This window comes from Desmodus rotundus, chromosome 1 (assembly GCF_022682495.2).
Source record: "Desmodus rotundus isolate HL8 chromosome 1, HLdesRot8A.1, whole genome shotgun sequence".
Classification (NCBI taxonomy): domain Eukaryota; kingdom Metazoa; phylum Chordata; class Mammalia; order Chiroptera; family Phyllostomidae; genus Desmodus; species Desmodus rotundus.
In genome coordinates this window covers 122,566,283-122,579,727 of record NC_071387.1, presented here as the reverse complement: position 1 = coordinate 122,579,727, position 13,445 = coordinate 122,566,283, and the positions used below count along the sequence as shown (strand labels likewise).

General features: G+C 38.9%; 1 protein-coding gene across 3 annotated transcripts in view; it reads left to right on the top strand.

Moving 5' to 3' along the window:
* The window catches only part of TMEM225B (transmembrane protein 225B), a 38,120-nt gene extending 31,080 nt beyond the window's left edge, over positions 1-7,040 (top strand). For all 3 annotated transcript variants that reach the window (XM_045204423.2, XM_045204422.2, XM_024571526.3), the window contains exons 8-9: positions 6,393-6,602; positions 6,839-7,040. In XM_045204423.2, the coding sequence (XP_045060358.1) occupies positions 6,393-6,565 (173 nt within the window). In that variant the 3' untranslated portion in view covers positions 6,566-6,602; positions 6,839-7,040. The remainder of the gene's footprint in view (positions 1-6,392; positions 6,603-6,838) is intronic.
* Positions 7,041-13,445: the final 6,405 nt, after the last annotated feature.

Below are 13,445 nucleotides of genomic sequence, written 5' to 3'. Positions count from 1 at the left end.
GAGTGAGGCGGGCGCCATTGCTCCCACTTGGCCTCTCCCCCACGTACAGCATCACAGCACTGCCACCAGCATTACCCCGCCCTGGTGAACACCTAGGGCTCCGCCCCTTAAAGTAACAGACGCACCAAGACAAAAAAAAAAAGTGGCCCAAATGACAGAACACTTCAAAGCTCCAGAAAAAATACAACTAAGCGAGGAAGAGATAGCCAACCTATCGGATGCACAGTTCAAAGCACTGTGCACTAAGATGCTCACAGACTTGGTTGAATGTATTCGAAAAACAGATGAAAAAATGAAGCCTATGCTAAGAGAAACAAAGGAAAATGTACAGGGAACCAATAGTGATGAGAAGGAAACTGGGACTCAAATCAATGGTGTGGACCAGAAGGAAGAAACAAACATCCAACCAGAAAAGAATGAAGAAACAAGAACTTGGAAAAATGAGGAGAGGCTCAGGAACCTCCCGGACGCCTTGAAACGTTCCAACATCGAATTATAGGGGTGCCAGAAGGAGAAGAGGAAGAACAACAAATTGAAAACTTATTTGAACAAATAATGAAGGAGAACTTCCCTAATCTGGCAAAGGAAATAGACTTCCGGGAAGTCCAGGAAGCTCAGAGAGTCCCAAAGAAGCTGGACCCAAGGAGGAACACACCAAGGCACATCATAATTACATTACCCAAGATTAAACGCAAGGACCTACATCCAAGATTACTGTATCCAGCAAAGCTATCACTTAGAATGGAAGGGAAGATCAAGTGCTTCTCAGATAAGGTCAAGTTAAAGAAGTTCATCATCACCAAGCCCTTATTATATGAAATGTTAAAGGGACTTACCTAAGAAAAAGATGATCAAAAATAGGAACAGTAAAAATGACAGCAAACTCACAGTTATTAACAGCCACACATAAAACAAAAACGAGAGCAAACTAGGCAAACAACTAGAACATGAGGGTTGTCATTAAGGGAGTGGGAGGAGGAGAGGGGGGAAAGGTACAGAGAATAAGGAGTGGGGGGGAAATGGGGCAACTGTAATAGCATAATCAATAAATATATTTAAAAAAAAGAAAAAATATTTTCTTTCTTAATTTGTGCTGCATCTGTAGTTATGCACTTCTTTTTCATTCCTTATTTTCTCTTTTTATCACCAATTTTGTCAGAGGCTTACCACGTTTTAGTCTTCAAAGAACTAGTGTTTAGCTTTATTGAACCTTCATGTTTTGTGTTTGGTTTCTACTTAATTAACTTTTACTTCTGATTTTGAACTTCCCTCAATGTTTCTGCATTATTCTGCTATTCCTTTTCCAACTTCTAAGTCAGGATCTAAGACCATTGATTATTCTTTTGTAAGTAGACATTTAAAGCTTTAATTCCCCTGTAAGAATTGCTTTATTTGCAGCTCCCATTTTGATGTGTAGTATTTTTTTGTTATTGTTATATTTCAAATATTTTCTACTTGTCTTATGCTTTGTTTTTTGATCCATGAATTATTTTAAAGTTATACTTTTAAATTTCCAAGTGTAGAATTTTTTATTGTACCTCTATGTTTATGATTTTTTAAAAGATTTTATTCATTTATCTTTAGAGAGAGGAAGGGAGGAAGAAAGACAGGGAGAAGAACACCAATGCATTGCTGTCTCTCACACATCTCCCACTGGGGACCCGGCCCACACCCCAGGCATGTGCTCTAGACTGGGAATCAAACCACTGACCCCCTGGTTCACAGGCCGGCACTCAATCCATTGAGCCACAGCATCTGTGTTTATGATTTTAACTTAATTTCTATTTGATGAGAGGTCATGGCCTATATAATCCTCATATTTTCAGATTCATTGAGATTTGCCTTATAGCCTAGTTTAAAATGTTCTAGAAACATTTTAGACTTACCTTATAGCCTAGAAATGTTCTAGAAACATTGAGACTTGCCCTATAGCCTAGTTTGAGGTCTGTTTTCATGTTTCATGTTGGGTGCAATCTTATCTATAAACATTAGATCAAGCTTATTGCATTGTTTAAATCTTGATTTAGAATTGTTATATTTTACTAGGAAATTAAACTTTTTATCATTATCCTTTTTATTTCTAATAATGCTTTTGTGGTAAAGTCTGTTATCTAATATTACTATAGGTACTTCTATGTTCTTTAGGTTAGTATTTACCTGTTATATTTTTTAAATCTTTTACTTAAAAACTTTTGTGTCTTCATGTTTTGGCTATCTCTTATAAATAGCTTATAACTGGATTTTTTAATCTGGTCTTATAATCTTTTTCTTTTCACTGGAACATTTAGTTGCTTTACATTTATTGCAACTACTGATATATATATTTTTTTCTGTCACTTGAATTTGTACTTTCAGTTCTTCTCTGCTCACCTTCTGCCTCAACTCTCTTGCGGTGCTTTGGATTGATTGAATTTTATGTATACAGTTCTCATTACATTTCTCCCTTCTTTAGTTTGGAAGTTATATGGTCTATTTTTATTCATGTAATAGTTATTCTTGACATTTTAAAATGCTTATACAACAAAGTTGAAGTCTAATCAACATGTTTATTCTCTTTATCTATAATACAGGGACTTCCCACTCTCAATTTATATGCTATTTTGTCCAATGTTTTAATTTTTTTTTTTAAATCTATATATTTTCCATTATTTTATGCATTTAATATTTGTTTAAATTAACCCACATATTTACTAATTGAGTTGCTCATACAACCTTCTTAGACCTTCTATCTAAGATCATTATCCTTCTGCTTGAAATATATTCTTTGTAATGCTTTTTAATGATAGTCAATTAGAGACACACTCATTTTGTTTGTATGGAATTTGTTCATTAAAGTTAGTTTTGCCAAACACTCATTTTTGAGTTGACAGTTATTCTCTGAGCATTCAAGATATTATTTTATTATTTTCCCATTTCCATTGTTGTTGAGAAGTTGGAGCTCTATAAAAATATTCTTTTTTAAGGCAGTCTTTCTCTTTTTTTTAATTTATTTTTTAAATATATTTATTGATTATGCTATTACAGTTGTCCCATTTCCCCCCCAACTCCACTCCATCCTGCCCACCCTCTCCCTCCCACATTCCCCCCCTATAGTTCATGTCCATGGGTCATACTTATAAGTTCTTTGGCTTCTACATTTCCTACACTATTCTTACCCTCCCCCTGTCTATTTTCCACCTATCATCTATGCTACTTATTCTCTGTACCTTTCCCCCCCTCTCCCCTCCCTCTCCCTTAATGACAACCCTCATGTTCTAGTTGTTTGCCTAGTTTGCCCTCGTTTTTGTTTTATGTGTGGCCGTTAATAACTGTGAGTTTACTGTCATTTTTACTGTTCCTATTTTTGATCTTCTTTTTCTTAGGTAAGTCCCTTTAACATTTCATATAATAAGGGCTTGGTGATGATGAACTTCTTTAACTTGACTTTATCTGAGAAGCACTTGATCTTCCCTTCCATTCTAAATGATAGCTTTGCTGGATACAGTAATCTTGGATGTAGGTCCTTGCGTTTAATCTTGGGTAATGTAATTATGATGTGCCTTGGTATGTTCCTCCTTGGGTCCAGCTTCTTTGGGACTCTCTGAGCTTCCTGGACTTCCCGGAAGTCTATTTCCTTTGCCAGATTAGGGAAGTTCTCCTTCATTATTTGTTCAAATAAGTTTTCAATTTGTTGTTCTTCCTCTTCTCCTTCTGGCACCCCTAGAATTCGGATGTTGGAACGTTTGAGATGTCCTGGAGGTTCCTAAGCCTCTCCTCATTTTTCCGAATTCTTGTTTCTTCATTATTTTCTGGTTGGATGTTTCTTTCTTCCTTCTGGTCCACACCATTGATTTGAGTCCCAGTTTCCTTTGCATCACTATTGGTTCCCTGTACATTTTCCTTTGTTTCTCTTAGCATAGGCTTCATTTTTTCATCTGGTTTTCGAACAGATTCAACCAATTCTGTGAGCATCTTAATGCACAGTGTTTTGAACTGTGCATCCAATAGGTTGGCTATCTCTTCCTTGCTTAGTTGTATTTTTTCTGGAGCTTTGAAGTGTTCTGTCATTTGGGCCTTTTTTTTTTTTTTTTTTTTTTTTTTTTTTTTTTTTTTTTTGTCTTGTCACATCTGTTACCTAAAGGCGCGGAGCCTTAGGTGTTCACCGGGGGCGGGGTATCGCTGGTTGCTGCGCTGTGACGCTGTACGTGGGGGAGGGGCTGAGAGGGAGCAATGGCACCCGCTTCACTCTCCTCCGGATTTCAATCTTTCATTCCCCCACCCACAATCAAACTGGGCCCCTCTGGTGCTGGTTCCCGAGTGGGTGGGCTTGTGCACACTCTAGGCCCCTGTGGATCTCTCCAATGACCTCTCCTGTGAGGCTGGGAGTCTCTCCTGCTGCCTCCCCAAACCCCACGGGCGTTTTCAATCAGAGGTTTGAGGCTTTATTTCCCGGAGCTGGAGCCCTGGGTTGCGCTGTCTGCTTCGCTCCCCGAGTTCATCCCATTTATCTGTGCGCGAGTGTGGGGTCTCGGGGTGCTACTCGCCGCTCTTCCTGCCCTGTTCTCCGCCACTCTGAGTCCAGCCCTCTCGGTTTATCCGTGCGAATGTGGGGCCGCAGGGTCTGCTAGTGGTCGGACTGCCTGCCCCGTTCGTCCCACACTCCGCCAGTCTCGGTCCCGCCACAGCCACGCGAGTCCTCTCCACCCCGGTGCCTGTCTCCGCCCCTCCTACCGGTCTGGATGAATGTTTATTATTTCCTTGGTGTCAGACTTCCTTGCCATTCGATTTTCTGTCAGTTCTGGTTGTGCGAGGAGGCGCAATGTGTCTACCTACGCCGCCATCTTGGTTCTCCAAGGCAGTCTTTCTTTTCCCTTAGACTTTGTTTGGTAGTTTTCAGGATGTGGGTATTTGTGTTAGTATTTGTATGTGAACTAATTCTGAGGAGTAGTAGCTTTCAGTGTTTCTAGAACATTTTAATCTTATTTTTTTTACTTTGCGGAACTCCAGGAAGACTTCCATTACCTTGTTATGTCTTTTTATTCCTCTTTCATATTTTCCTTCTCTTTGTCTTTCTGGGCTGCATTCTGAGTAACATATATAGAGATATCTTCAGTTTCACTCATTCACTTTTTAGCTGACTGATCTGCTATTTAACCTATTCATTAAATTTTTATTTCAATTAATCTATTTTCATAACTAGAAGTTGTATTTTCCCCTAAATGTTGTACTTTTATACTCTCTTGTCCTTAATATTTTAAATTCATTCTCTAAATATATTTTCATTATACATGCTAAATGGACTTACTTTACATTTTGTGTCTTATAAGTTTAGTATTAAATTATTTGCAGGTCTGAGTCTATTGGCTACTGTTTATGTAGGCTCTTGGTTGTGATGTCTTATTCTTGGTATGTTTTATGTTTTTTGACAGTGAATTCGTTTTCCTTGGAATTTTTTTTTTTGGTAGGAATTCTTTGAGGCCTGTGTTTAAAGTGTTTCCTCAAAAAAGGATTTGCATTTGCTTCTGCCTGGTGCATGGGCACACAACTAGCCTAGGATCACAGACAAGGTACATAGGTATTATGAATTTAGCTGCCAACGCACATAACAGCTAGCTTATGTTTATGAATTCTTAGTAAACACAAGTAACTTTGAAGTTCCAGTTTTATATGGAAGACTTTTATTACATTTTCCTCTGGAGCATGTCATGGGCTTTTTCTGCTGGGGTTTTTTTTTGTGCCCCAAATGGCCAAGAGAATGGGAAATCAGAGTCACCCAAGTTGACTGTTCGTCTCCAAGGTGAAAGCTAATTGTGTGCTTGCTTAACTCTCTGATTCCTGTTTTTGTTATGGTTTTGGCTTCTAAGAATATCTTACTCTGATGCCAGCCTGATGGTGCATTCACAAATACATTTTTTAAGAAATATTTTATTTAGAATTTCTGTTGTTTTTAGTGGGAGAGTACCTAGTCTGCTATAATGCTGAAAATAGAAGTTGTCCTTTATCTTAGTGTTAACATTAATACAGCATTTACCATTCTCTTAAGGTATCTTCATTTATTCTCATGAACATCGATTCTCTTTTTCCTTTCTTTTCTAAGCATCTTGAGTTGGGCTTCAAAAGGCCTGGGTTTGTGTTTGACCTTCCTCTCTTAAACCTTGTTTTTTCACTTGTAAATGGTTAGACCATTGCTAACTCCAGCACTGGCTGTGGTTTTGTGACTGTATCCATCTGTCTGTGTACCTTGTGTTCTGTTGCGTTTTTTCCTCTCTGTCTCTATAGTACCCTTTGTTGGAGGGGAGTGTAAGGGAGGGCAGATACAGACCAGAAGGAGTTGTATTAGTGGAGGGAGTTCCTGACCTCTAGGACATGAAGCATGACACTCTAACCTGAGTCAAACTTTTGCTGTTACCTAGGTGCCATCTGCCTCTTTCAAGAAACAGCCTGCCTTAGGTGCCATTTATTACCCATTTCCCAGAATACTGAGGAGACCGAAGAGATCCCGCACCTGGAGAATCTGGAGAGTTTGGGAGGAGGACTGAGCTCCATACAAAAGGAGACCCTGCTGAAGGAAGAGACAGTTATCTAGTCCAGGAGAGTCTGTCCTCTACCCTTCATCAAGCTGTGTGAGTGGCCCCCCTCCTCTGCCAGTCTCCACTACTTTCAATAAGCTTCTCGGGTGTCAAATTAATGCTCCATTTCCTTATACAGTGATTTATTTTGTTCATATTTGAATTTTTTCGTATTTGAAATTTATGTCTTTTGAATTCTGAACTTCCTGAGTGATTGCCCTTTCTTTCTCTTCCCTCCTTCCCCCCTTTCCTCCCTCCCTCCCTTCCTTCCTTCCCTCCCTTTTTTGCAGGTGTTTTCAATAAAAGAAGGACTACTCTGTTAATCCATTCCTCAAAAACCCGGCTGGAGGGCAGGAGGGGGGGGAAGGAATATTAAAAAATGATCAAGTGAAGTGAACCTTCATAAGACAAAAACTGAACAGAATGTAACCACAACAGAAGGTGTTGTGTTAGTCGTATTAAAAGAAAAGGTGATGCCCCTATACAAAAGTGTGACTTGGTACTGGAAACCTTTCTTGCGTGTGTGTTGAGAGGAAGGGGTGGGAGTGGGTAAAGGTGGAAACAGCTGCAAGATTGAGTTCCCAGGTCTGGCAGCCTGGGCCTATAATGAGTCTTTGCTCTGCGGAAAGCGTGAGGAAAGTTGGCCACGAATGTATTGGCGCTCCATCCTTCCACTGGAGTCAAAAGCCCCCCAACTGCACTTCCAGTGTGCCCTGTTCACACTCCCGATGATGCTTAACGACTGGGGAGCACTCCGCCTCCCAACTAGGATGAGGGTCACTGGGAAGTAGAAATGCTTTGGGGCAATAGGGAGGCCAGAAGAGTGATCCGAGACCCTTCATGTCACAACACCAAGTAGCAATGCCTCCCCACGTCTCTCTCTAAAGAAGACACGTGTGGAAAAAGCTCCTAGAACTTAAGCAGTGTGAATTCAAAAACAAGTCCAGAAAGTCCTATCTGTCTTTCTGGAGAGGAAATGTGATGGACATGGCTAGAGTCAAGTGGGCCCTGTTGAGACTGTTAAATAGTGTTCAGGACAGGCTGACCTTGTGTAGCGCCCCACAGCGGTACACACAGGTATCAGAACCAGTTCCTGTTCTCCAGAGGCTCACACCAAGCAGAAGAGCTAAGACCTACTCACCTGAAAAACAGCTACTAGGTGTTTTAATTGTATATTTTTTTAGTTTCTTACATTTCTCTCCAAAAGACATCTTGGGAATTTCTCATAGGGATATGGTGACAGTCTAGTTCCAGTTGTCTCACTTATCCTCCTAAAAAAATGCATATAGGAACTATTATTAGCAGTGAAACTAGGATTAGAGAAAATCTACAAACTAAAATACATAACTGTGGCCCAAACAAACCTAACCCAGCAGAACCAATATCGGAAGCCACAAGTGGAAGAGTGGTATGGTGAGCACATTGGGGTGGGTCCATAAATATATAGGTGTTGTAGTGGTGGCATTTTCCAAAAGTTATTAGCAAATATTAACCTTCAGATGTCTGAGAAGGACTCACTTTGAGAGGGCATGGCTATGAATAGGAGAGAGGAGAAACATGGGACATGTGTGTTGAGGAGACAGAGAAGGAATGGAAAGAGCATGGGAGTCCATAAAGGGAAAGATTTAAAAAGCACCACTTGCAAGAGAGAGTGAAAAGATACTGTCACCTTGGAAGGCAGGTGACAGTATCTTTTCATAATAATAACAGATGAAGAATAGAAGGAAGGAAGTGAATGGTAGTACAAGCTCTTTTTAGCTGTTAGGATATGAGAATCAGGGGAATCCTGGCTATATGGGCACTATGATGTAAGAAAGTACCCCTCAGTGTAGCAATGGAAGAAAAAGCCCTCGCACTGAGACTGGGAATGTTGTGCTTACCTGACTCGCTTCCCACAGCATCCATCTGCAAATAGCTGGTCCAGAAAAATCAAACTCATTCAAATAAAAGAGTAAAACACCAGTATCAATATAAGGATATTATAGGAAAATGCAGATAGAGAAGCAAAAGTCTGAACATGAAAAAAACTCAACTGAAAAGTGTCACAAAATAGAGGAAAATTAAATCCTACATTCCAAGACAAATTAAATACTCAATGAAGCAATTGCAGCTAGGGGGAAAAAGCCTGCAATTCAGAATTATAGGAACTTAGAGAAGAAATAGTCTGACAACAGAAGGTGAGAGCCATATAACAAGGATATGAAATAGAAACTGATATAATTCAAGAAACCTGGAGCCCCAGTGGGGTGGCTTAGTGGGTTGGAGTGTTGTTCCATACACCAAAAAGTTGTGGGTTCAATCCCTGGTCTAGACACATACATCGATCCCCGGTTGGGGCACGTACAGGAGGCAACCAACCTATCAGTGCATCTCTCTCACAATGATGTCTCTTTCTCACACTGTTTTTTCTTCTCTCTCTAAAACCAATAAACATATCCTCTGGTGAGTATTAAGAAAAACATTTTAAAAAAGGGAAAGAATTGGAAAGAGAAATGAACACTAAATTACAACTGGCACCAAGGAGAATAGATACCAGAACAGTAAAAGACATAACATATTAAGAATAATAAAAGTGAAGAAAATAAAGTAAAGGATTTGAGAGAAAGAGAAAGATATAATAGACAGGTAAAGAAGATCCAACATAGGTAAAATTGGAGTCCCTGAGGAAGAGAACTGAAATAAGGGGACAGAACCAATATTTAAAGATAAAATTTTTTAAAAATTACTAAAATAAAGTTCCTTTCTATTTAAAAGGAGTAACGTTGACTTGGGAAAATTGATACAAAATGGTCAACCCTTTCCACGATGGGGCAATGTTTTTGTTTTGTTTTTTTTTTTTAATGAATAGATACTCTGGAACAAAGCACTGCCCCATCACGGGAGGCCTGGAGCCTCTCCCATTATGCACAAACACTGGCATACAATGCGAAGTTCATAGACATCGAAAAGTGTGACCGACGAGAAAAAACCAATAGAAGCAGATGCGATGATCCCAGTATTGGGGATAGCAAACACAAACTTTAAAATGTCATTAAATAATGTGTGAAAAGAAATGCAAAATTTTCAAAAAAAAATGGAGACAACTACACTGAAATGCTATTTCTATGACATCTGCAAAAGGCAAGAGTTTAATGCAACACATTCGTTTGTCTAAGCTGTGGGGAAACTCACATGTTGTGGATGGAAGTGCAAAGTGGTGTACAACCCGTATTGAGGAGAATCCGCAGTATCTACACCACCATTAGCATTGATGCTTTAACATTCTCTGTTTAAGAATTTATCCAACGGATATGCCTGCACACAAATTTTAATATGACATAGATACAGGGTATGCATTGCTGCAGCATTTGTAATAACAAAGATTAGAAGCAACTCAAATGGCCATCAGTAGGGGGGGACATTTTAAGTAAATTGTGTCTACACCAGCTTTAAAAAAAGAACGAGAAAGGTCTCTATGCACTGATGTAGAATATTTTCTAGTACTTACCACATGGTAAGAAGCAAGGTATCTAGTGTACGTCCTTTTTGTGTGAGAGGAGGAGAGAAGAAAGGGAGAATGTATGAATGTTAGTATTTGCAAATAAATAAACACTTGAAGGCCATACAAAAAAACTAATCAGTCTTTAGAAATGGGGGTAGATTATGGAATAGCATGCATGAAGTGGGTAGAGGTATGAGCAATAATTCTCTGTGTGCAACTTTTTATATGGTTTAGACTCTTGAATCATGTAACTATACCTATTCAAAATTGTAAATTAAATCCTAAAGGCTAAGTTGGATAAGTCAAATATCCAAAACTGTCCATATCAGCATTTTGAACTCCTATAACCTTTGTTTCTGTAATTAATGCTAAAACAACTTTCTCATCTGCCATTTTACTTTGTCCTGGTAAAGACAAGCCAGATATAATTCTACCCATATTGTTAACAAAGAACCAGAGAGGTGAAGTATTTACTCCAACGCCAAGCCTTACAGCCCAGGCCTGCTGATGTTCAGAACAGGTTTTTAAATATTTTTAAGTAAACTCTGCTGCCTCTTCTATTTCCTCTCCATGGTAATGACAGCCTCTCTCCTCCCCTCTCCTTCCCTGTGTTTCAGCCAATACCCCCATCTCATTTCTTTTGTTAAGATATTTTTTTCCTCTCTCTGTCTGCCCCTCTGTCCCTTTCTTTTCCTTCTTCCTATTCCCCCTTCTTTCTTCTCAGTCCCTCCCAATGCTGTCAGCACATTCAGTACCACGTTCTTTGCTAGAGAAAAAGCAGCTTTCATTTGCTCGCCTTTCCTGAGATGTTTTCTTTCGGGCAGTGCCACTTCCCTTGGTTATAGTCTGATCTCTCCAGGCCGGGAGCATGAGGTTGGAATGTGTCTGGTTTCCTTTGCAGTTTTCAGGCAACTATTTTTAAATTTTCTTCAAAAATCTCTTTAAACCGTGGGAAAGAAGAGCCAGTGATATAGAAAAGCTCTTCTGAATATAAATCATATTATAAAACTGCAGAAATTAAAATGATTTGTCATGTCTTGACACAGGATACAGATGGACTACAGACTAGAATACGAGTTCAAACATAAAGGCAACTTTACATAGAAATATAATGGCTGATAAAATTGGCCTTTTAAATCAATAAGGAAAAATAGATTCTTCAACAGTGTTGAGGAAAACTTGCTAGCCATTTGAAAAAGGGGCCCAGGGGAGGCTGGATTTCTATTGTTTTTCTTTGACTAGCTGCATTTCAGACAGAAATAACATAAAACCATAAGTATATTGGAAAGGAATTTGGGGGATTTTAAAAATCATCTTGGAGTACGGAAGGTACAAAACACAAAAGATTTTTTTTAAAGATGAATTTGAATCCATAAAACAATCTTGCAGTGAATGAAATTTTACTAAGAAAGGCAAAAGACAAATAGCAAAATATTTTCAAAACATTTGAAAAAGTGCTAATTCTCTTAATGTCCAAAAACCCTTCATATCAATAAGAGATAAATAACCCAACAGAAACAGAGGAAAGGATAAGAATAGCCAGTTCAAGCAAAAGAATTACAAGTAACTAATGAAGCTAGGAATAATGATTGACTTCACTCATAAATAAGAAATACGAATAAAAAAATAAAAAAATACAAATAAAAATTGGGGCACATTTCACTTATCAGATTGGCAAAGATGGAAAGTTTGGTAACATCCAATGTTGATGAGATTGTGGGGAAATGAACATTATCCCCTAGTGTTACAGGGAATGGAAATCTGAACTCTGCAGGATAATTTGGCAAAAATAGCTGACAAAATTCAAAATGCACATAACTTTTAGACCCAGCAATTCCATGTACAGGAATTCATCCTTTAGATTTATTTACAAAAAGTGCACAAGCAATTATTAATAATGTTCATCCCAGATACGTGGTAAATCCTAAAGTTGGAAAGAAACTAAATGTCCACCAATAGGCTTCATAAGTTATGGAAAATACATGGAACAAAGTATTACTGAGGTAGATCAATATGTGTAGATTTGAAAAGATACGTTTACTGAATAAACAAAGTGCAGACAGAATATAGCAAAATTTCTGTTTGTGGAAAACAGAAAGGATATACATTTTGCAGTTAGTTTGGCTGTAACATTACTTGAAAAATTCATGAAACCTGCTTCATGGTCTCATCCTAACTTCTGACTCCTCAGCTTCTCTTTGTATATCTTACCGGTTTCCAACACTCTTTTCTGCTTAGCTTGGATTCCACAGTCACTCACTACAACCTCCCATCAGAGCCCTCCTTTCCTTCCATTTGCCATTTTTGTAATCATTGTGACAAGCCCCAATATTGGATTAATCTGTTTGTTTTCTGAAGATCTGCCCCCTCTTGCACAAGCAATTGTGTGGATTGATTTTATCACTCATTTTGTTTTGAAAATCACTTGGGTGTTTAGTGTTGTTTTACAGTCTTTCCATTCACCCTACATTTTTTCCTACATCATTCCTCACAACAGATACTCCAACTATTGCTCCACTATTTAAGCTCCAAGCCTATCACTGTCCTTTGCACTCTCAGCAGATAACATCACTGAGAAAAGAGGCCAAGAATGAACTCCTTACATAACTCTCTAGAATAATTTTAAAATAATCTATTTCAAGAGTCAACGAACTACAGCCTTTGTGTCAAATCCAGCCCTGGCTGTGAGCTAAAAATGTTTTCACATTTTTGAAGGACTGTGAAAACGAAGAATATTCAACAGACTGTGTGTCTCACAAAACCCAGAATAGTTATTACCTGACCCTTCATAGAAAAAGTTGCTGAGCCCTGACCTAGAGCATCACACCCATCTTTGATTCTTTTCTCTCTGATTCAGAGGAGCCCCTTTCTCCTCTCCACAGCTGACCTGGAAACCTGTGATCTGACTCAATCATCTCCTGACTCTTTCAGAAATGTCCTCTTTGCTGTGTCTTCTCCACAGCGAGCTGAAGAATGTCTTTTGTGTCGCTAGGTATAGTTCATTTTCCCCAGATTGCCTGAGCCAATCAGGCAGTTTCTCTTGGGCCTTGGATATATTCCAGTCTCATCCCTTTTGGACGTGTGTGCAGGTTAGCCATTGGAGGCTGTCCGACACTACTTCCAAGTAGGATTGTTGTTGTAATTTATAATATGAAAGAATCTGAGACCCTGTGAGACCAGCTGGACTTGACCCTGACATGTGGTATAAGGTAGAGACCCAATGTTATCTTTTTCCAGATGAACAATCAGTTGTCTGCTTTTTATTTTTTTTAATGAATTTATTTATTTATATATTTTTTAAGATTTTGTTCATCAGAGGAAGGGAGGGAGAAAAAGATGGAGAGAAACATCGATGTGCATGGGAAACACTAGTCACCTCTCACACACACCCAAGTGGGGAACTGGCCCAGGCATGT